The 22,685-nt window shown below is 42.6% G+C and overlaps 1 protein-coding gene across 1 annotated transcript; it reads left to right on the forward strand.

Annotated features, from left to right (window-relative positions):
• The first annotated feature begins 284 nt into the window (after window positions 1-284).
• Window positions 285-21,673, forward strand: clrn1 (clarin 1). The gene is made up of 3 exons (XM_048542450.2): window positions 285-844; window positions 16,878-17,057; window positions 19,235-21,673. The coding sequence occupies exons 1-3, from the start codon at window positions 592-594 to the stop codon at window positions 19,498-19,500; spliced, it is 699 nt and encodes a 232-aa protein (XP_048398407.1). The 5' UTR covers window positions 285-591; the 3' UTR covers window positions 19,501-21,673.
• The last annotated feature ends 1,012 nt before the right edge of the window (window positions 21,674-22,685 follow it).

Consider the following 22,685-nt stretch of genomic DNA (forward strand, 5'->3'; position numbering starts at 1 on the left):
CCTCTCCCCATCCCCCTTTTCCGATGAAGGGTCTAGGCCCAAAATGTCAGCTTTTGTGCTCCTAAGATGCTGCTTGGCCTGCTGTGTTCATCCAGCCCCACACTTTGTTAACATTGATGTTCCGGGCGCCATGTGAATGAACACCCTTTTCAAATGTGATAATGGGAACTGCAGATGCTGGAGAATCCAAGATAATAAAATGTGAGGCTGGATGAACACAGCAGGCCCCTTTTCAAATGACTGTGTGGTCCAATCAGACGAAGGACAGGGGCCCAGCCACTGGGAAAAGACGTGGAGAACAAAAGGACCCTTTATCACATTACACAGTGTAACGTGAGACCTGTCTTGTCGCTGGGGAACGGGGCAGGAACGGTTTTGTTAACGTTCAGCTAACTCTTGGAGCATTCATGCTCATATTCGTGTGGAGTTTTTAAACATCTTTTGAAAACCAGTTGAAATGTGGTTCCCCTCGCCGGGTGTAAGGAGAGATCTTGTGCTGTCAATGAATGAATGAATGATTTTGTACAGAGCGTGTCCATTGCTCGGTGCCTGTGCTGACAGTGTCTGGGAGCTCTTCGCCAGGGAGAGGAAATGCCCAGTCTCCAGAAAAAGGTGACTCTGTGCGGAGCTGGCCTGCTGAGTGTAGCCTCTGCTCTGACCGCGGCTCTGGCCCTGAACACTCAGGGCTGGGTGGAAGCTACCGTCCTGTGTCAGACTGGCGCCCAGCTCGTCAACGCCTCCGGCAGCGAGCTGGAAAAGTTCATCGGACTGATCAGCTACGGGCTTTTCCACGGACGGAGACTTCGGGAGTGCGGCTTGGGAGGAAGGAGCCTGCAGATAACGTGTGGGTACACGGAGTTTTTTTCTGTTCTGCCACTGCAATCTCTCAGACCGCAGTGGCTCAGATATCAATTTCAATTGGATTTAGTTACAGATCCCAGTTTGCGTGAAATTAATGTTAAGAGCTTGTGGAATGCAATGGTTAAAGTAAGAATTTTTTAAAATCCTCACTGCCACCTGATAAGAAATTATCTTTGGCCTCAGTTATCAGTACAGCAGATGTAGTCTTATCAAACTATTTAGACACACAAAACTGGTATTGGTTTAAGATAAAAACAAAGTGTGAAGCTGGATGAACACAGCAGGCGAAGCAGCATCTCAGGAGCACAAAAGCTGACGTTTCGGGCATAGACCCTTCATCAGAAAAAGGGTAACAAAGTGTGGAGCTGGATGAACAGGATGGGGAGAGAGGGGGAGGCGGATGGAAGATGGATAGAGGAGAAAATGGGTAGAGAGGAGACAGAAAGTTAAAAGGGTGGGGATGGAGCCAGTAAAGATGAGTGTAGGGAGGAGATAGGTCAGTCTGGGGAAGACGGACAGGTCAAGGGGGCGGGATGAGGTTAGTAGGTAGGAAATGGGGGTGTTGTTTGAGGTGGGAGGCGGGGATAGGTGAGAGGAAGAACAGGTTAAACAGGTGGGGACGAGCTGGGCCAGTTCCACGTAACCTACAAAGAGGCGGGCATAGCTTGGGCCCTTGCGGGTGCCCATGGCCACCCCCTTTGTCTGTAGAAAGTGGGAGGAATCAAAATAGAAGCTGTTGAGGGTGAGGACAAGTTTGGTTTTTCACCTGGCACTTTTCCCTGCAATCGCCCCTGCACCTCAGCCCCATCCCAGGCCCCAAGAAGACTTTCCACATCAAGCAGATGTTCATCTGCACATCTGCTAATGTGGTATACTGTATCCACTTTTCCAGATCTGGCCTCCTCTACATCGGGGAAACCAAGCGGAGGCTTGGGGACCACTTTGCAGAGCACCTACGCTTGGTTCGCAATAAACAACTGCACCTCCCAGTCGTGAACCATTTCAACTCCCCCTCCCATTCCTTAGAAGACATGTCCATCATGGGCCTCCTGCAGTGCCACAATGATACCACCCGAAGGTTGCAGCAACAGCAACTCATATTCCGCTTGGGAACCCTGCAGCCCAATGGCATCAATGTGGACTTCACAAGCTTCAAAATCTCCCACCCCCCTAGTGCATCCCAGAACCAGACCAGCTCGTTTCCCCCCGCAACCTTCCTCTCACCTATTCCCTTGTCCCACCTCAAGCCACACCCCCATTTCCTTCCTACTAACGTCATCCTGCCCCCTTGACCTGTCTGTCCTCCCTGGACTGACCTATCCCCTCCCTATCTCCCCACCTACACTCACTTCTACTGGCTCCATCCCCTCCCCTTTAACTTGTCTATCTCCTCTCCACCTATCTTCTCCTCTATCCATCTTTGATCTGCCTCCCCCTGTCTTCCTATTTATTTCTGAACTCTCCTCCTCCCCCTTTTCTGATGAAGGATCTAGGCCCGAAATGTCAGCTTTTGTGCTCCTGAGATGCTGCTTGGCCTGCTGTGTTCATCCAGCCTCACATTTTGTTATCTTGCTAGAGAAACTCAGCAGGTCTGGCAGCACTTGTGGAGAGAAAGCAGAGTTAAGGTTTGTTTCGGATTTCTGGTACTTGCAGCTCTGTTTTATTTTAGTGTTTACCCATATTGCTCTGTGTCTGACATCATATGTAGGCCCAGCCAGGTGTGAAGACAAGTACTATCTCCCCTATTAATCCAGACCTGTGGCTGTATGAATTGGTTAGTGTCATTATTAAGTTGCTAACCCTTTTGACTTTCTTTAAGCTTCCATGTAAAATTTGATAAGACAGGAATCTGCGACGAAAGGGTTAAATATCCAGGTCTGTTACAGAAACCTGTTTCAGAGACAGTAGGAACTGCAGATGTTGGAGAATCTGAGATAACAATGTGTAGAGCTGGATGAACGCAGCAGGCCAAGCAACATCAGAGGAGCAGGAAGGCTGATGTTTTGGGCCTAGACCCTTCTGCAGACCCTTTTTCTGAAGAAGGGTCTCGACCTGAAATGTCAGCTTTCCTGTCCCTCTGATGCTGCTTGGCCTGCTGTGTTCATCCAGCTTTATACATTGTTATCTCAGATTCTCCAACATCTGCAGTTCCTACAGTCTCTGAAACAGGTTTCTGGCCTCCTAAGCATACAAATAGGTTTTTGGCTGCTACGGTAAACTGTCAGCCAATGGAAAGAAGGGCAGTGGGTTTTTACCCAGTGATCCTTTATGGGAGGGGCTTTCTAGGTGTGTTGAGTGTGTGAGTGGCGGAAAGGTAAGGGTTACCTCCCAGTGTTCCAGTTTCCCCTTCTCAGTACAAAGATGGATTGGCCATGCTAAATGTTCATAGTGTCCAGGGTTATGCAGGCTAAGTGGGTTAACCATGGGAAATGCAGAATTACAGGGATAGGGTAGGGGGAACTGAGTCTGGGTGGGATGCTATTTTGAGGGTCACAGTTGAATTGATGGGCCAAATGGCCTGCTTCTTCACTGTAGGGATTCTGTGAAACTTGAGGGTCTCATCAGCTTCCCAAACATTGGTTCCTGTCTGAGAGGAGGCAGTCGCAATCACTGTGTGGACCTGATGCTAATTGATCTGCGGGAGGCTTGATTGTGAAATTCACGGACAATACAAAAATTGACTGTGTATTCAATAGTAAAGAGGATGGTTGTCAACTGCAGGAAAGCAATGGTATAGTTGAGTGGGTGAAAAAGTGGTAAATGGAATTTGATCCAGAGAAGTGTGGGGTTCTAAATTGAAGCGGCCAAAATCCTACCAAACCATACAGCTGTTTTCTCATTAGAGAAGGATGACTGGTGATGGTTTAACCTGAGGGTCACCACACCTCAGGCAAGGGGAGAAGTTGAAAAGGGGAGTTCTCCATGGTAGCCTCAGGTGGTGCAGAAACTGAACGCACACTGCTCATGTCACTGTGTGTTACAAACCAGTCGTCCAAGTTAACCAACCAAGTTGATACACAGCTGATGAGAAGATGCTGCAAGTGGGGAAGAAAGTGATAGAATTTGAAGTGTCTCTGTCCACAGATCTTTGCAAGTGGCAGGAGAGGCGGCTAAGGTGGTGAAGAATGTATAATGGACGCTTTCCTTCATTGGGTGCAGAACTGAGTGCAAGAGCTGGGTTTAATACTGGAACAATAGAAAATACTGGTTAGGTCTGTACTGTTCAGCTTACCACATTGCAGGAAGGACATAGCTGCTTTAGAGAGGTGACAGAGGACATTGACAAGAATGTTTCAGGGCTTGACGTTGTAGCTATGAGGAAAGATTGAATGATCTGTGTTTGTTTTCCTGAGAACAGAGGAGACTGAGGCATCACTTAATCAAGGCATTCAAAATAATGAGGGGCTGGGATAGTGTACACCCGTTTCACTTAGTGGGGAGGCCAGTCAACAGATGGGAACAGACTTAAAGTGGTTGGTAGAAGGATTAGATGAGTCAAGTAGAAATCCTGTTCATTCAGAGGATGTCAGGTGCCTGAAATTCACTGCCCAGTTTGATGGTCGAGCCTAAAACACTCAGTTCACAGAAAAGGAACCTGAATCTAAGCCTGCAGCACAGTAACTTACAAGGCCACAGCCCAATAGCTGGAAAATAAGATTAGAATGGACAGCCAGTTTATTCAATCAGCACAAACACAATGGGCCGAAGACCCTGTTTCTATGCCACTAATTTTCTGTGGTTCCACGAATTAAGATCTGACCAGTTTTTGCTGGGTGTGACAATGAAAGCAGTTCTGAAATGCCTACTAAAATTGGAATTGTGGGTCCAAGGTGGGGTTTCTGGTGGCAAGGTAACTCTGGGGAGTTTCAGTTGCTCGCCAACTTAGTTGTTAAGGATTACATCTCTTAACTTGCCTCCGTTGCCCATCTCCTCTGTTGCTGCCTGGCCTGCTGTGTTTATCCAGATCTGTATCTTGTTATCTCAGACTCCAGCATCGGCAGTTCCTACTATCTTCCCTAAAATGTAAGCTCTGTTATCGTCACAAAAGCCACTCGCCTACATTTTGCCTCCATTCCTCCATCCCACTGTAATTGCATTCCTGTATCTCTCACCACTCATCCTTGCACCCTATCTGAGTGACTCTATTGCTGAATTTTGAGTGTTTTTTTGTAGTATTGACCTATTCTCTTTTCCCAAAATCTAGAATGGCTTTGGAGAAACACATTACACCAACTTATTCACCCCATGTTCAATGCCTTTAACCAAAGCTCAGGCATCTAGGAAGGATATTAGCAAGTTGGAGAGGGTTCAAAAGAGATTTACAAAGATGTTGCTGGGAATAGAGGGTTTGAGTTTTATGGAGAGGCAGGATAGGACTTTTTTTCACAGGAGTGTAGAAGGTTGAGGGGTAAACTTCCAGAGATTTATAAAATAATGAGGGGTATAGATAAAGTGAATAGTCGGTGTCTTTTCCCTAGGGTAGGGGATTCAAAGACAAGGGAGCACGTTTTTAAGTGAGAGGAGAAAGATTTTAAAAACACAAGGAGCAATTATTTTTACACACAGTGGTTCATGTGTGGAATGAACTTCCAGGGAAAGTGGTGGTTGCATGTACAGTAACAACATTTAAAAGACACTTAGATAAGTATATGAATAAGCAATGTTTAGAGGGATTAGTGCCAAACACAGCCAGGTGAGACTAGTTTAGTTTGGGATTATGACTGAGATGGTCTGTTTCTGTGCTATATGACTGTATACACTTGCAGTTTAGAGTTTTATTTCAACCAACCACATAACATGAAACTTTCTTCCATTCCATCTGACTTTTCTACATAAGATTTAATTTATGTTTGATAAACCTGCTCAGACATGTTGGGACACCCCTCCATTTTGTGAATGCATTTTTGACAGAAATTGAGTGTAGAGATGTGAAGAAAAGGCAGGGGATTAGCACCAGGGAATAAAACTGGTGCTGGCATGCTGGGCTGAATGGCCTCTTTTGGCACTGTAACAATTCTGTGACTCCAGGATGAATCCAGACCTTCTAGCCCAGAGTCAGAAACATCAACACTGTGCCACAGAAGCCCATCATGCGTATTTTCATAATTATTTTTAATCAACTTGTTCAAACATGTAATGGCACACACCTACGGGGCAGGTATGACCCAAACCCAGGCCCTCTGTCCTAAAGGCTCTTTCACAGCCACTGGGCCGCAAGAGCTCCACACATTTTAATCCTCATTTGGCAAAGCTATAAACCAATTTGAGCAAAATTAAAAATGGCCATTATGACACTGTAACTAAGGAATAATTGGTGGATCAAATTAAACCTGGGCCACAAGAGCTGAATTCCAGAACCTAGGTAAGAGTGACTGCCTTTGATATCAAGGGCACATTTGACTGATGCGGCACCAAGGAAATCTAGCAAAGCTGGAATCCAAGGGAATTGGGGAAGAACTAACTATTGGTTGAAGTCATACCTGGCACAAAGCAAAATGGCTGTGTTGTTGGAGGTCTGTCACCTCATCTCTAAAATGCAACTTCAGGAGTTCTTCAGGATACTCAGTGGTCTGAGGCCCAACTATCTTCATCAATAACCTTCCCTCCATCATAGGGTCAAAAGTGGGGCTGTTTGCTGATGATTGCACAATGTTCAGCACCATTTGTGAAGCTTCCAATACTGAAGCAGTCCTTGTTCACCTATTCAGGCTCATAGAATCCCCACAGTGTGGAAACAGGCTCTTCAGCCCAACAAGTCCACACCAACTCTCAGAGCATCCCACCCAGACCCATTCCCCCCATAACCCACCTAATCCACACATCCCTCAACACTGTGGGCATTTTTATTACAGCCAATCCACCCAGCCTGCACATTTTTGGACTGTGGTGGGAAAACCGAGTACCCAGAGGAAACCCACGCGGACACTGGGAGAAAACGCAAACAGCTGCCTATGGCAGGAATTGAATCTGCATCCCTGGTGCTGTGAGGCAGCTGTGCTAACCACTGAGCCACCATGCCATCCCAAGCACAAATGCCAGGCAATGTCTATTTGTAATGAGAGGATCTAAACATCATCCCTGGAACACCATTATCAATATCTTGGGTTGACTGTTGCCCAGAAACTGAACTAAAAGCCTCAAAAATACAGTGGCCACAAGACCACATCACAAGCTCGTTTTCCTGCATTGGATAACTCATCTCATGGGTGAGTTCCCCAAAAATTAATCCGCTATCAGCAAGGCACAAGTCAGGAGTGTAATCAAATACTCCCTACTTGTCTGGATGCAGCTCCAATGATACTCAAGAAGCTTGATATCATTCAGGACAAAGCAGCCCGCTTGATTGGCCCCATGTCCACAAATATCCACTCCCTCCACCACCGACACTCAGTAGCAGCAGTGTGTACCACTCACAAGATGTGCTACAGAAATTTACCAAGATTTCTTAGACAACACCTTTCAGACCCACAGCTGCTGCCATCCAGAAAGGCAAGGGCAGCAGATACATGGGGACGCTATCACCTTCATGTTTCCCTCAAAGCCACTTAAATTCTGACTTGGGAATATATCGTCATTCCTTCAGTGTTGTTAGGCCGAAGTCCTGGAATTCCTTCCCTAAGGGCATTGCGGGTCTACCTACAGCACATAGACTGTTGTGGTTCAAGAAGTGATGTGGAGGTGTTGGTGTTGGACTGGGGTGGGCAAGGTCAGAGATCACATGACGTGGTTCAAGAAGCCAGCTCATCACCACCTTCTCAAGGGCAACTAGGGAAGGGCAATAAATGTTGCCCCAGTCCCATGAATGAATTTAAAAAATTACACTTTTGGCACAAATATTTTACCATAAGTAGTTGATTTGTTCATAACATGTTTGCCCAGTTACCTTGAACTCCGTGGTATTTTAGCTTCCTATTCGCAGAATTAGATATGATCACGCCAGTCAGAAAGCAGCATTGCATCTCCCAGACCGAGACTGAGTTCAAACACAGTTTCCCATTATATCACCTTGCAGTTTATGCTGTTGTTTTTATTTTAATCATTTGAAAAAGTTGCTTTTTAGAATTGTATTTTTACATTGCCACATTGTCTGCAATATAAAAACTATCAGCAACATCAAAGTGAAACATACCTCTCCTTTAGAGAAACATTTCCTTCTAAAAATACTTCATTGAAGGGGGCTAGAGTGAATCCATTAAGTTGCAAGAAGGGTTACAAAAGCATGTTGCAACAAAGTACTTAACTTAGTAAATTGAAGTTACCAGGCTGATTTTAGAATTGCTTTGGAAATGCCAAGCAGATGTTGCAGGTCATCAAAATTCAGATCGCTCTGGAGAAATATTCCCTCAGGAGTGATTAAATGCTGGAGGCAATAAAGACCATTCGGCTTGCAAGCATAGAAACGTGACACAGAATTAGCAGCTCACAGTCAAATCCCACAAGTTAGGTTTACAATGAAGCAAAAACATCCCTGGAAATTTATCGATTGGCTAACTGATGTCTTGAAGGAAATCTGAGGGGTCACTCAATCCGTCTGCAAGTGACCTCTCCAGGTTAGTCAGGTCATGTTGAGCCAGTGGCTGTTGCAGTATAATTTGAAAGACAACAGCAAACATCACATCCGTTAAACCCGTTGTTTTTGTAAGCTCGTCAGTTTAACCTTAAAGCAGAGTTATGAATGGAAACAAATGTGGATTGATGCACCTCTTGTATTATACCCTTCAGGACATTCTGAATTTAACACTGACACATAAGCAAAGAGTATGGTACACTGTATTGCCCATTAAATAGTAACAAAATGGTCAGCAATAAATCTTCTTTCTTAGGTGTTTTACAGGAGGGCTGTTGACCAGAATAACCCTTTAATCTTCTTTACTGACACATAAGCAAGCATGGTGCCTGTCTGGTACACTGTATTGCCCATTAAATAGTAACTAAATAGTAACAAAATGGTCAGCAATAAATCTTCTTTTATTGGTGGTTTACAGGATGGCTGCTGACCAGAATAACCCTTTAATCTTCTTCAAACAGCAGCACAGGATTTTAAGCATCCACGTCAACAAAGTAGACAGATTTGATTCATGTTTCATGCAAAGGAATGGCATTGCAGTATTTCCTTACTATCAAGTGTGCTCAGATTCCGTGCTGAGGCTGGAAGCCACAGTGTTCTGATTCAGCAGCTAAAGAATGACCAAACAAACTGAGCTGGCACCAATTCTGTTTCTCAAGGATCCAAATGCTCCCATTCAAACAATCAGCTGCATTAGATATATGTTTCATAAAAATAGAAAGGGCTGGAGAAACTCAGCAGGTCTGACATCTATGGAGAAAAAAGATGAAAGTTAACATTTCAAGACAGTTCTTCAGGAGTGCAGTACTCTGCTTTTATTGGAAATGTCCTTCTTGTTTTTAGCTCACACATTCAGCGTGGAAAAATACTCCAAAAGATTTAGTATTCTGCAAATAATAATCTGTTGTAAACTCATCTTTTAAAAAAATTGACTTATGACCAATTTAAATTTCCATCAACATTGGCCTCATCATTTCAAGTCAGCGACAGATGAAGCTAGGACTTTGTTATTTAAATTAAACTAATTATGTTCCTTCACATCTCCTTTTGAAACTGCCCTCTCACATTGATCTTATTTCACATTAAGGGAAGATATTTCCCAGGCGTGAACTATTACTCACTTTTAATACATAAATTAATTCTACATCGATGAATCATGAATAACTATTTTGGTTTTTCTGTCATCTTCAAGTTGGAATAATGAAATAATAATAATAAACAATCCTGAATTATTCTTAAAATGAGTGGCTTGCGCAGCCATTTTAGAGCGCAGTTTAGAGGCATCCACATTATGTGGATCTGGAGTCACATGTAGGCCAGACCAGATAAGGAAAGCAGATTCCCTTCCCTAGAGAAACAGATGAGATTTTGCAACAAATCCTGATAATTTCATGTCACCGTCTCTAAAACCAGCTTTTAATTCCAGATCTGGAGCAAAAACAAAAATTGCTGGACAAATTCATAGAGTCATATAGCACAAAAATAGACCTTTCAGTCCAACTCTTCTTACCAGCCATCTATCCTAAACTGATCCAGCCTCATTTGCCAACATTTGGCCTATATCTCTCTAAACCTTCTTATTCATGAGATGCCTTTTAAATGTTGTAATTATACCAGCTTCCACCACCTCCTCTGATGGCTTGTTTCATATATGCACCACCTTCTGCATCTTAAGCCCATGCCACCTTGTTTTGAACTCCCCTATCTTGGGATAAAGAACTTGGCTATTCATCCTATTTAGGCCTCTCATGACTTTATAAAGCTCTATAAGGTAACCCCTCAACCTCTGATGCTCCGGGGAAGAAGGCCGTAGTGTGTCCAGTCTCTCCCGATAGCTCAAAACCTCCAATCGCTGCAACATCCTTGTAACTCTTTTCTCAAGTTTAACAACATGTTTGCTATAGCAGGGAGACCAGAATTGAACACACTATTCTAAAGGTAGTCTCACCAATGTCCTGTATGGCTGCTACATGATGTCGCAACTCCTATACTCAAGCACTGACCAATGAAGGCAAATGTACCGAACGCCTTCTTCATCACCCTGTCGACCTGCAATTCCACTTTCAAGGAGGTATGCACCTGCACCCTTAGGTTCGGCAACACTCCCCAGGGTCCTACCATTAACTGTATAAGTCCTCTCCTGATTTGCCTTACCAAATGCAACACCTCACATTCATCAAAATTAAATTCCATCTGCAGCTTATTGGCCCATCTGATTAATGTCCTGTTATACTCTGAGATAACCTTCTTCACTGTTCATTACATCTCCGATTTTTGTGTCATCTACAAGCTTGCCAACTGTACCTCCTGTATTTACATCCAAATCGTTTATATAAATGACAAAAAAAGCAGTGGACCCAGCACTGCTGGTCACGGGCGTTCAGTCCGAAAAACTCTCTACACTACCCTCTGTCTCCTACCTTCAAGCCAATTTTGTATCCAATTGGTTAACTCCCACTGGATATCACATGACCTAACCTTGCTAAGCAAGGTTCATGCAGAACCTTGTCAAATGCTTTACTGAAGTCCATATAGACAACATCTGCCATTGTGCTTTCATCAATCTTCTTCGTAATCTTTTCAAAAAACTCAATAAGCTAGTTAGACACAAATTTCCTTGCACAAAGCTATGCTGACTACTTCTAATCAATCCTTGCCTTATGCATGTAGATCCTGTCCTGCAAAATCCCCTCCAACAAACTACCCATCACTGACGTAATGCTCACCAGTCTACAATCTCCTGGCTTTTCCTTACCACCTTTCCTCAATAATGGGATCACATTGGACCAGTGTTCCAGACTTCACCAATGGCGATCGATGATACAAATATCTCAGCAAATGTCCAGCAATCTCTTAATGTCCTCGTTTTTCAAGGACCGCAACTTTCCCCGCTCAGTGGTCGAGAACACCCTCGACCATGTCTCCCGCATTTCCTGCAACTCATCCCTCACACCCCCTCATGCAATAACAACCAAAACAGAATCCCCCTTGTCCTCACATACCACCCCACCAATCTCCGGATTCTCTGACACTTCCACCATCTGCAATCTGACCCCACTACCAAAGACATTTTTCCCTCCCCACCCTTATCTGTTTTCCAGAGGGAGCACTCTCTCCGTTACTCCCTTGTCTGCTCCACACTGCACCCCCCAGTCCCACTGTACCTGGCACATTTCCCTGCAACCGCCCCTACACCTCACTTCCATTCCAGGCCCCAAGAAGACTTTCCACATCAAGCAGATGTTCACCTGCACATCTGCTAATGTTGTATATTGCATCCACTTTTCCAGATGGGGCCTCCTCTACATCAGGGAAACTAAGCAGAGGCTTGGGGACTGCTTTGCAGAGCACCTGCGTTCGGTTCGCACTGAACTCCCAGTCGCAAACCATTTCAACTCCCCCTCCCATTCCTTAGACGACATGTTCATCCTGGGCCTCCTGCAGTGCCGCAACGATGCTACCTGAAGGTTGCAGGAACAGCAACTCATATTTCGCTTGGGAACCCTGCAGTCCAATGGTATCAATGTGGAATTCACAAGCTTCAAAACCTCCCCTCCCCCCACTGCATGCCAAAACCAGCCCAGCTCATCCTCGCCTCCCTAACCTGTTCTTCCTCTCACCTATCCCCTCCTCCCACTTCAAGCCGTACCCCCATTTCCTTCCTACTAACCTCACCCCGCCCCCTTGACCTGTCCGTCCTCCCTGGACCAACCTATTCTTTCCCTAACTTCCCACCGACATTCACCTTTATTGGCTCCAACCCCGCCTCTTTGACCGGTCTGTCTCCTCTCCACCTACCTTCTTCCTTATCCATGTTCTATCTGCCTCCCCCTCTCTCCCTATTTATTTCAGAATCTCCTTCCCCTCCCCCATTTCTGAAGAAGGGTCTAGCCCTGAAACGTCAGCTTTCCTGCTCCTCTGAAGCTGCTTGGTCTGCTGTGTTCATCCAGCTCTAAGCCTTGTTATCTTAGATTCTCCACCATCTGCAGTTCCTACTATCTCCTACTATCCAGCAATCTCTTGCCTGGTTTCCCACAAAGCTGTGGGATACACCTGATTGGGTCCCTGGATTTATACGCCTTGATGCATTTTAAGACATTCAGCACCTCCTCTTCTGTAATATGCACACCTTTCAATACATCACGGTTTATTTCCCCAAGGTCCCTAGCTTCCATATCCTTCTCCACAGTAAATACTGACGCAAAATATTCATTTAGTATCTCACCTACATCCTGTGGGTCCACACATAGACAGTCTTGTTGGTCTTTAAGGGGCCTTACTCTCTCCATTGTTACTCTTCTGCCTTTAATGTATTTTTATAATCTCTTTGGACTTGCCTTAACCCTATTTGCCAAATATATTTCATGTCCCCTTTTTGCTCTCCTGATTTCCCTCTCAAGTATGCTCCTTCTGCTCTTATATTATTCTAGGGATTCACTCAATCCCAGCCGTCTATACCTGCCATATGCCTCCTTTTTCTTGACCAGAACCTCAATTTTTCTAGCCGTCTAGCATTCCCTAAACCTACCTGCCTTTCTATTTGCACTAACAGGAAAATACTGTCTGTGAATTCTCACTCTTTCATTTGTGAAGGCCTCCCACTTTCCAACCATCCCTTTGCCTGTTCATAGTCTCTCCAAATCAACTTTTGAAAGTTTTTGCCTAATACTGTCAAAATTGGCCAAAATCTAATTTATACCGTTAACTTTTAGATCAGGTGTATCCTTTTCCATAGCAAGTGTACGAGAATTATGACCCTCTACTACCGTAACCAAGTTGACCCAGGAAGGGAAAAAAGAATGATAGCAGCAAACTACCCAACCACAACTCATGCACCAATAATCTCCAATCCCTAACAAATAATTAAACAGTTCCTTTTTAAAGGAGTTAATGACTTTTACTTTGCTTTCTGTGGTTCCTGTTCCACCCACTAGTTTGTGGCCTCGTCTTTCACAGACAAGGCATTGCCACACTGCACTTTAGGCTGAGCCGACCATTAAAATATGTTCAACATTTTCTCGTTGCTTCATCAATTCAATTTAATTTTCGTACAAACTGTTTTATAACAAGTTGACACTCTTCAACAATTAGCAACAACTGTTAGCACAGAGGGCTTGATAAACAGTGCATTGTGCACTTGTGCAAGTTTTTGTTGAAGGAATATTATTTGTGAAAAATTTTGTGATGGTCACAATCTCCAGTCTACTGCTATTCCTCATTTGTGTATTATGCATGCTACTAGTTCACTGTGAAATTATAACATTTATCTTATTTTGGTCCAAAATGGAGACTTCAGGTAAAGCATTAAGGAATTAAAACTTCTTTCCCGTAAATGAATAGAATTGAAGTATAGTTGGCAGTTTGACTTTTACCTGCTTTATTTTTCAGCATTCCTAATCTGCCCGGTAACTCCCACTTGGTGCTCATCAGCACATTTAAATTCAAGCCAATTGTTCTTTGCCAAATGACATTTGATAAAACTGACATGGTTTGTGAACAACGATAAGGCAAGTTAATTTAAAAAAGTAAATAAGGAAGGGCAGTTTATTCCTGACTGACAGTTTGTTTGACACACTGCAAAAACAGGTGAAGTCAATGTAATCCTCAAGCAACACTATTCTAGTGGCCTGTTTACAAAAGAGCTGTCACAAAGGTGTACTTAAGTGAATTAATGACAAATGAAAGTTGCGTTGAATAGGAGAAACTAAATAAGCTAATAGGACTGAATGCAATAGAAAGTAATCTTTTTGAAACTTTTAGAAGGTGGTTGCTTCCAAATGGTGACTGAACCACATGCAATAAAACTGCTGCGAATAATAATTTTCATCACTTTTTTAAAGAACTAAGTTTCTAACTTTCACAAATAATAAAGGAAATTGTATGAAGTAATTTAAACCCTGGTGATGGTATGAAATGGGAGCTATCAAATTGGTTGCTTGTTAAACACTCCAACTGTGTTCGATTCTGTTCCATTTATTTCAATAGAAAGTAAATGTGGGTCTTGTATGCAGCAAGCAACCAATTCCATTGCATCCAACATATTCCTGTGTCCAAGGTTAGTAACCCCCTCAGTATATAATTACTTGAACTTCGAATCATAGAGTCGTTCCACTGCAGAAATAGGTAATTCTGTTTGCAAGGTCCTTGGTAGCTCTCTCCAATTGCAGCTAAAAGAATCGCAAAATTGTTATGGTGTAGAAGAAGGCTGTTCAGCCCATTGTTTCTACACCAGTAAAAATCTAGTTCCTTCTTTTTGCCCTGAATCTCTGCCAATTTTCTTCCCTCCATCTAGTTGTTTGCCTCAAAAATTCATCAAAAGGTGATGAAATTTTGTTTTACTGAGCTCGTAGTCGAAACTAAATGATTTGAGAATTAGTGTTATCAACAATTGCTGCCCACCCATCCCCAATTACCACCACCGCCATTGAAGATCCAGCTTGATTCCCTTCAGCCCATGATGACCAATTGCTTCCCCACAGGAAAACAAAGAATGAACACTGTAGGGTCTGCCCATTGCTAACTAATGATTTGGCGTTTTGTGGATTGTATCAATGGTTATGAGCTCAGTCGATCCCACAGCAAGTTTTGGAAGGTTCCGGATCCCAATACTGGAGTGAATTCCGGGTCCCAGTCCCATGCCCAACTATGTTGGTTCTGTGATGTCATTTTTGAATATACATCAGGAACAAAAACAAAGTTGCTGGAAAAACTCAGCAGGTCTGGCAGCCTCTGTGGAGGAGAAAACAGTGTTAACGTTTCGGGTCCGGTGACTCTTCCTCAGCTCTGAGGAAGGGTCACCGGACCTGAAACGTTAACTCTGTTTTTACCTTCACAGATGCTGCCAGACCTGCTGAGTTTTTCCAGCAACTTTGTTTTTGTTCCTGATTTACAGCATCCGCAGTTCTTTTGGTTTTTATTTGAATATACATCACCTCATTGGCCAGGAAGCAAGCTCAGTGCCCTGTTTAGAGGCCTTGCCAAAGAGATTGTGAGAAAGTGGGAATGTCACTGGCCTAATAATCCAAAAGCCCAGCCTAATGGTCCAGGGACATGTGTTCAAATCTCACCACAGAAGCTGATGGAATTTAAAATCCATGTATCAATCCGGAATTGAAAGTCTATCTCGGTGATGATGACGACTATTCCCAATTGTTGTTAAGACCCAAAGGGTTGCCACCATCTCCTGTTGAATGCATTTACAACGCAAGCACACACATAAACAAAGCCCTTGCTGCAGAGTTACACAATCTAATTGAGGTTACGGATTATTAATTCCGCTCTATGCATGTCACATATTCAATGGCCGTGTAGGAACCTGATTCTGTCTGACAGCAGCTCTGTGCAAGCGAAAAGGAGCAATGTTGCCCTTGCGGTGCAGGGTAACAAACTGTGAGCTGCTAAAATATTGGCTGGAAATTAAATAATTTCACCTGTCTGTCATTGTTGATATCATATAAGATCTTGACAACCTATGGATCAGAAGTAATCTCAGTATAAAATTTCAGTGACAAGAAAAGCAGCTGGAGTCTATCATACTGAAAGCATTTAGAAGGGATATTCATTCACCCTGTTGTTTTTCTTTTCAGTATAAAATAAATCATATGTGCGTGTGAATGACAATCCCTATTAATGACAATTTGTGTTTTAAAAATAGTTGCTATTACATGTTAAAACAACTACTCTACAATTAAAATTGGGTTATTCCTGATGCCCAGCTGCCTTCCTTGTTCCTTTTCCTAACCTCCATAAAAATGCATTCAATGGATTATCAGTTCTCTAGCTTCAACTTGGTCATTGCTTAATCCTTGAGGTGTCAGGGAAAAGCACAATTTGTCCCAATATTTACCAGAGGCAGGATTTGTCAATGCATGGAGGAGTTCTTGTCTGAATGCTCTGAAGTTTTAATTCACGAAAATGTTTAAATGAGAATTTCACCTTCTGGATTAGTCAAATGCCTCTGTGTCCCAGCCTTGTCAAAATGAAAAGTGGACAGGACAAAAGTGGATTGCATGGGGTTTGTGGTATTTAATATTTGGCTGATATTAGTATCCGCCTATCATTATAGAGTGGGATGCTGTGTAACTCGGAGGGGAACTTGAAGTGGGTCACATTCCCATATGCCTGTTAGCCCTGTCCTTCTAGGTGGTAGAGGTTATGGGTTTAGAAAGTGTTGTCAAAGGAGCTTAGAGCAAATGATTGTGTTGCATCTTGTATATGGGACAACTGCAGCCATTGTACAGTGGTGTTGAATGTTGAAGGTGGTGCCAATCAAGCAGGTTGCTTTGTTGTTGAGCTCCTCAAATGATGTTGGAGCCGCAATTATCCAGGCAAGCAGAAGTTGAAATTGGAAAAATGAAAGAAAAACCTTGTCATGCAAATGCCTCAGCACAATCTGCAAACAACAGTCCAGGACAGTCATGTCTTAACAATTGCTATTTCTATTTTTCAGTTTTTCCAACACTCTTGGATGTGATACCTGCAGGTCTTCATGTTGCTGTAATACTATTTTCTGCTGTGGTCATTGTATTTGCCTTGGTGGCAGCTGGATTCTTTATGTTCAATGCATTTGGAAGACCATATGAGACCCTCCATGGTCCGAATGGCTTGTTCCTCTGGAATACCATCGCCTGTAAGTATTGTAGGGATTTGCAAGGAATTGCTCTTTTTCACCAAAGTGAGATCACTGGAAAGATGAAGTTGGAATAATGGTGAGAGTGTTGTTTCTTTGTCTTGGCTCAGATTGAGTTAATTTAAAAAAAAATTCCCAGTCTTAAAATTGAATATGCTTATATAATGCTACACAGCAAGCTCCCACAGGTATCAATAAATGATCAGATAATTAGGACACCAGTTTTTCTCTCAATATTGCCACAGGATCACTTACCCTTAGCATAGATCATGTTAAGGGAAAGTGTAGAGTTAATGGCAGGACCTTGAACAGCATTGATGTGCAGAGGGATGGTCCTAGTCCATAGCTTCCTGAAAGTGGCCACACAAGTAGATAGTGTGGTTAAAGAAGGCATATGGCATGCTTGCCTTTATTGGTCGAGGTACTGAGTGCAAGAATCAGGAAGTGATGTTGCTGGTTTATACAGTTGCTTAGGTCGCACTTAAGAGTATTGCATTCAGTTCTGGTTGCCATATTATAGGAAGGATGTGGAGACTTTGGAATGGGTGCAGAAGAGATTTGCCAGGATATTGCCCGGATTAGAGGGTAAGAACCATAAGGAGAGGCTGGGCAGACTAGGGTTGTGTTCTCTAGAGCAGTTAATAGAATTATGAGAGGCATACAAAGGGTTGACAGTCAGAATCTTTTTCCCAGATTCCCAGAGTTTGTGTACAAGATGACGAGAGGCATAGATAGAGTGGATGGTCAGAGACTTTCCCACAGCAGAAATGACTATTACGAGATGGCATAATTTTAAGGTGATTGGAAGAAGGTATAGGAGAGATGTCAGAATAAGGTTCTTCACACAGAGAGTGGTGGGCATGTGGAATGCGCTGCCGGCAGTGGTAGTGGAGTCAGACACTTTAGAGACATTTAAGCAATTCTTGTATAGGCATCTGGAGGGTAGTAAAATGTAGGGTATGCAAGTTAGTTTGATTTTAGTAGGATAACATCGTGGACCAAAGGGCCTGTACAGCACTGTGCTGCTCTATATTCTATGTTCTTTGAAATGTCTAATGTTACAGGACTTGCATTTAAGGTAAGAGGGGAAAGTTCAAAGGAGTTGTGAGGGGCCAGTTTTTTACATAGAGAATGGTAGGAGTTTGGAACACACTGCCATTAGTGGTGGTGGAGGCAAATATGGTAGGGATGTTTAAGGGATTTTTACATTAGCACATAAATAAGCAAGCAATGGAAGGATATGGACCATGGGCAGGCAGAAAGGATTAGTTTAAGTTAGTGTCCATGTTCACACAGGATTGTGGGCTGAATGGCCTGTTTCTGTGCTATACTATTCTATGTTCTGGGTCTTGGTTCAATGTACTTTCAAAAAAGTTTTCAGTTTCACCTGTGACAGTGCAGCACGCTCTGACGCACCATGCTGAAGTGTCAGCCACTCATGGTCAGATTTCTGCTTCAGGAATTGCCCCAACAAAACTATCTGGCTCACCCATGAGAATGTAGCCACTGAGCCATGGCTTACAGCAAATTTGTCGAAATGAGCTTTGTGGCTGCTACAATGCTGGAATTAGAATAAACCTTGAGATAAACAGATGCCAGCTAAAGTCTCAGACCCACAAAATTGAAGCAGGACAAAGCAGCAAATAAATGCAAGCCTGATACAGTATAGGGTACATTAGCTAGGTTATTGGACTAGTATTGAAAGCAAACATAAATTAGTGTTGGAGATGGTCTACAGAAGGTTCACTAGGCTGATACCAGATACTGGGAGACTGATTCATAAGGAGAAAATATTGGTCCTGAGCTCATTGCAATATAGAAGAATGAGAGGTGAACTTATTGAAACATACAAGACTTGACAGGGATGAGGAGAAATTTCTTTTCTCAGAGGGTAAAGAATCTGTGAAATTCTTTACCACACAGGACTGTTGAGATTGGGTCATTAAATATACTCAAGGCTGTGACAGATATTTTTAATGGTAAAAGAATCAAGGGTATGGGGGGGGAGGGCAGGAAAGTAGAGTTGAGGATTCCCAGATCAGCCATGACCTTATTAAAAGGCGGAGCAGGGTCGATGGGCCAAATGGTCTACTTCTGCTCCAGTGTTGTATGGTCTTGTAGTGAAGTTGCATGGACTGATGGTTGGGGCCAGGAATTCAAATTTTTCTTTCCATCAGGTTCCTGCGGTTTTATGGTAATGATACTGTTTACATCCGAAGTAAAAATTCATCGCTTGTCTGAGAAGATTTCAAACTACAAAGAGTCAAACTTTGTCTTCAAGACGCAGACTGAAGTTTTTGGGTATTCCTTCTGGCTTCTCCTTGTTTGCACAACGATGCATTTTATCAACATACTGCTCATCAGATTAGCTGGAATTCAATTCCCTTTCTTCAAATCAAAACATGCAGATTCAAGTGATGGGGGGGCTGACCTTATGTACTAAACGTGTTAGCCCTGACAAACACACAACTTACAAGTCAACATGTGACTACCTTTCCTCAAAAATTGTATTGAGACTCTTCGAATGTAATGTCCAAGAATTCAAAATCCTGCACGTGGATCATACACTGCATTGCTTCATTGATATCAACGTTTTGCCCACCTACATAATACAAGATTTGAGTGAATAACATGTCGGGAGGCTGAAATTACAATCATGGCAATATTGGTGGGCCTTTGAGGAATAACTCCACCTCGACAAGTAAACAGAATTTATGACCGAAGAGTTAACCACCTGTTGCACCTTGGAATCAGAGACCCTGAACGGTTTCAGAAGTAAATTAGATTGACACTTGGTGGAAATAAAATTAACGAACTGCAGCAACAGAACAGGAGGATGGGACTGATAGAATTGCTGTATGTGGATTTGAGGGGCCACTCCTGGCCTGTAATGACTGCATAATGTTACCACCTCTGAATTATTATGGTGCACCATTAGCAACAAACGTGTTGACATGTTCTGATGGAAAATGTATATCCCTTAGAATAAGGAATGCACCAAATTTATTTTCAGTGTCTACATGCAATGAGCATCTAACAGACAAGAAGATCTTCATATAAATAAATGCATAGCAACAGGTGTAGGCCTTTCAACCCCTCTGCCCTGCTCTGCCATTCAATTAGACTGTCTTCCAAAACCCATTCATTACACTTGACGGCCTTCCCAACAAAAAAAATGTTTTTAAGTTTTAATTAACCACTCATATATAGCGATAATTTCAGATTTCTACTACTGTTAGTGTAGAAAAGTCTATTTCTAATTTTGTGCCTAAATGGCCTCTCTGTAACTTTAATATTTTGTCCATTCACTCTTCAGACAATATTAATATTGCAAGAAACAGTTTCAAGCTCCATAATTTTTTTTACAAAGAATTAATTTTCTCTGAAGCATTTTAATAGTTTATTTCAATTATTTGAAGGCATCAGTGTTAAAGGAGCAACTTACTATTCCAAATTGATTTAGAAAATTTATACAGAGCTAAGTTTTCTCAGTTTCTATTCCATAGTTCTAAAGAAAGGTCATTGGACATTGTTTTCTCTCCACACATGCTGCCAGATTTGTTGAGTTTTTCCAGCAACTTCTGCCTCTGTTTATTTTATTCCTTCCATAGTCTCTTGCCCTTGGCTTGTATTTGGTGTGACTAGTACTTTAATTTATTTCTGATGTACAGTTAACAATTATTCTACAGCCATTAATGGTGGTTAATGATAATGTTCTGCTTTTGGCGTCTGGTGGAGCTAGAGTTGACTGTGGTCATTAAACACACAGTCCCACATTGTGGCCAGTAAGGTTGACTGGGAAACTATTTGAAAATGGTGAAATAGTCTTGATTTCTGGCTTTCTACCCCATTCCCAGAGTTGTTTGGAACTCAGCCAACCATTCATAATGATCACAGCTATTACAACATCATTGCAACTGTAAAAGCCTTAAATTGACAAACAGATAGTATCCTCACTATTGCAAGCAAGTTACTCATTAGTCAATGGAGATAATAGGGTCTTTGAGATTTTGTATCGAGATGTGGAGACTTTTTCACATTCAGAGCTATCTGTCTATTTAACTCACAGTACTAAATGTGACAAGCAGAGTTTACTAACACTTTTTAAATATATTTTTGAATACGTTGTAGCAGTTTCTGCAATGAAAGTGTACTGTAAATCAATTCATCACTTGCAAAATTTTGGTCAAAGGAATTGTCAATTTTTAACTTTACAGGATATCACTTTATGATGGATGACTGCATTAAAAGCACAACTACTTTACAAACCAGTGTTTGTTATGCTGTGAAAATGTTTCATGTTTTATTTCAGCATATTGCTGACACCTCAGAAGATTTTCACAAAAAAAGTGGTCATAAATTCTGCAGGTGTAAGTTTTTTTTAAGGGACTTTAAAAACACACACTAGCATGTGGCTCAATTTTCCCCTTCATTGGGGGATGAAAATCTGTCCCCTTGTGTACATGGATAAATTTGTTGTTGTTTTTTCAGTTTCAATGAATTGATTTGTTATTTTTCCCCTGGTCTGTTATTATGACTTAGCCCAAAACATTCAAGAACAACTTATTTCAGCAGAGGACTGGTTGCACATTTTGATTGCCGTTTTAAAGATGTTATTAAAGGATTAGCTGTCTTTGACGAGATTAATGAAATAAATGGTTGTTTTTACAACGCATCAACCACTTGAATGAATTTAGTGTTTTCGGAATTGTTTTGAAGAGTGTGTTTTTTCAGTGTGATACTCAAAAAAAAATGTGAATTTCAAGAAGGCCTTGATCTCTGCCCATCATAGATATAGGGTGAGTGGCTGTGGAGTGGTATTGGGGGCATGAGGGTACAGGGAACATGGATTCTGGCATGAAGGTGCATGGGGCTTTGGGTGACATGAGGAATCATGGAGGAAGCATGAGGGGATATGGATGAATGGGTTCGGGTCCTGAGGTTCCTCCTCAAATTGAGTCAATGTCCTATTAAAAGGAACAAAAACAGAAGCAGCTCAAAAAGCTCAGCAGGTCTGGCAGCATCTGTGAAGAAAGAAAAGCCCATTTCGGGTTCAGTGACCCTTCCTCAGAACTGATGGTAGCTGGGAAAATGTCTGTTTTTATGGCGGAAATAGGGAGGGGATGGGATAGGGAGTAAACGATAGCACAGAGCCTGAAGAGAGAGAAAAGCAGTTGGATAGATAAGGAAGTTAGTAATGTTCTGGCTGATCTGACATCTGAGCCAGATCGTTATCAACTCCTTTGTCTATCCAAGTATTCTCTCTATTCGGGTTCTATCCTTTATCCTATTGTTTACTCCCTATCCCATCCCCCTCCCTATTTCCTGCATATAAACTGACGTTTTCCTAGCTATCATCAGTTCTGAGGAAGGGTCACCGGACCCAAAACATTAACTCTGACATTTTCTTCACAGATGCTGCCAGACCTGCTGAACTTTTCCAGGAACTTCAGTTTTTGTTCCTGATTTACAGCGTCTGCAGTTCTTTCAGTTTTTCCCTCATTAAAGGAAGTGGCCATTGTATCCTACCAACTTTGTCATCTGCCTACCTCCATTCCTGAACTCAGGCTTGCCTCTAGAGGGATGTGAAATTGACTCCATTCTACCCCTCATCTCTCCAGGTGGCTT

This window comes from Stegostoma tigrinum, chromosome 14 (assembly GCF_030684315.1).
Source record: "Stegostoma tigrinum isolate sSteTig4 chromosome 14, sSteTig4.hap1, whole genome shotgun sequence".
Classification (NCBI taxonomy): domain Eukaryota; kingdom Metazoa; phylum Chordata; class Chondrichthyes; order Orectolobiformes; family Stegostomatidae; genus Stegostoma; species Stegostoma tigrinum.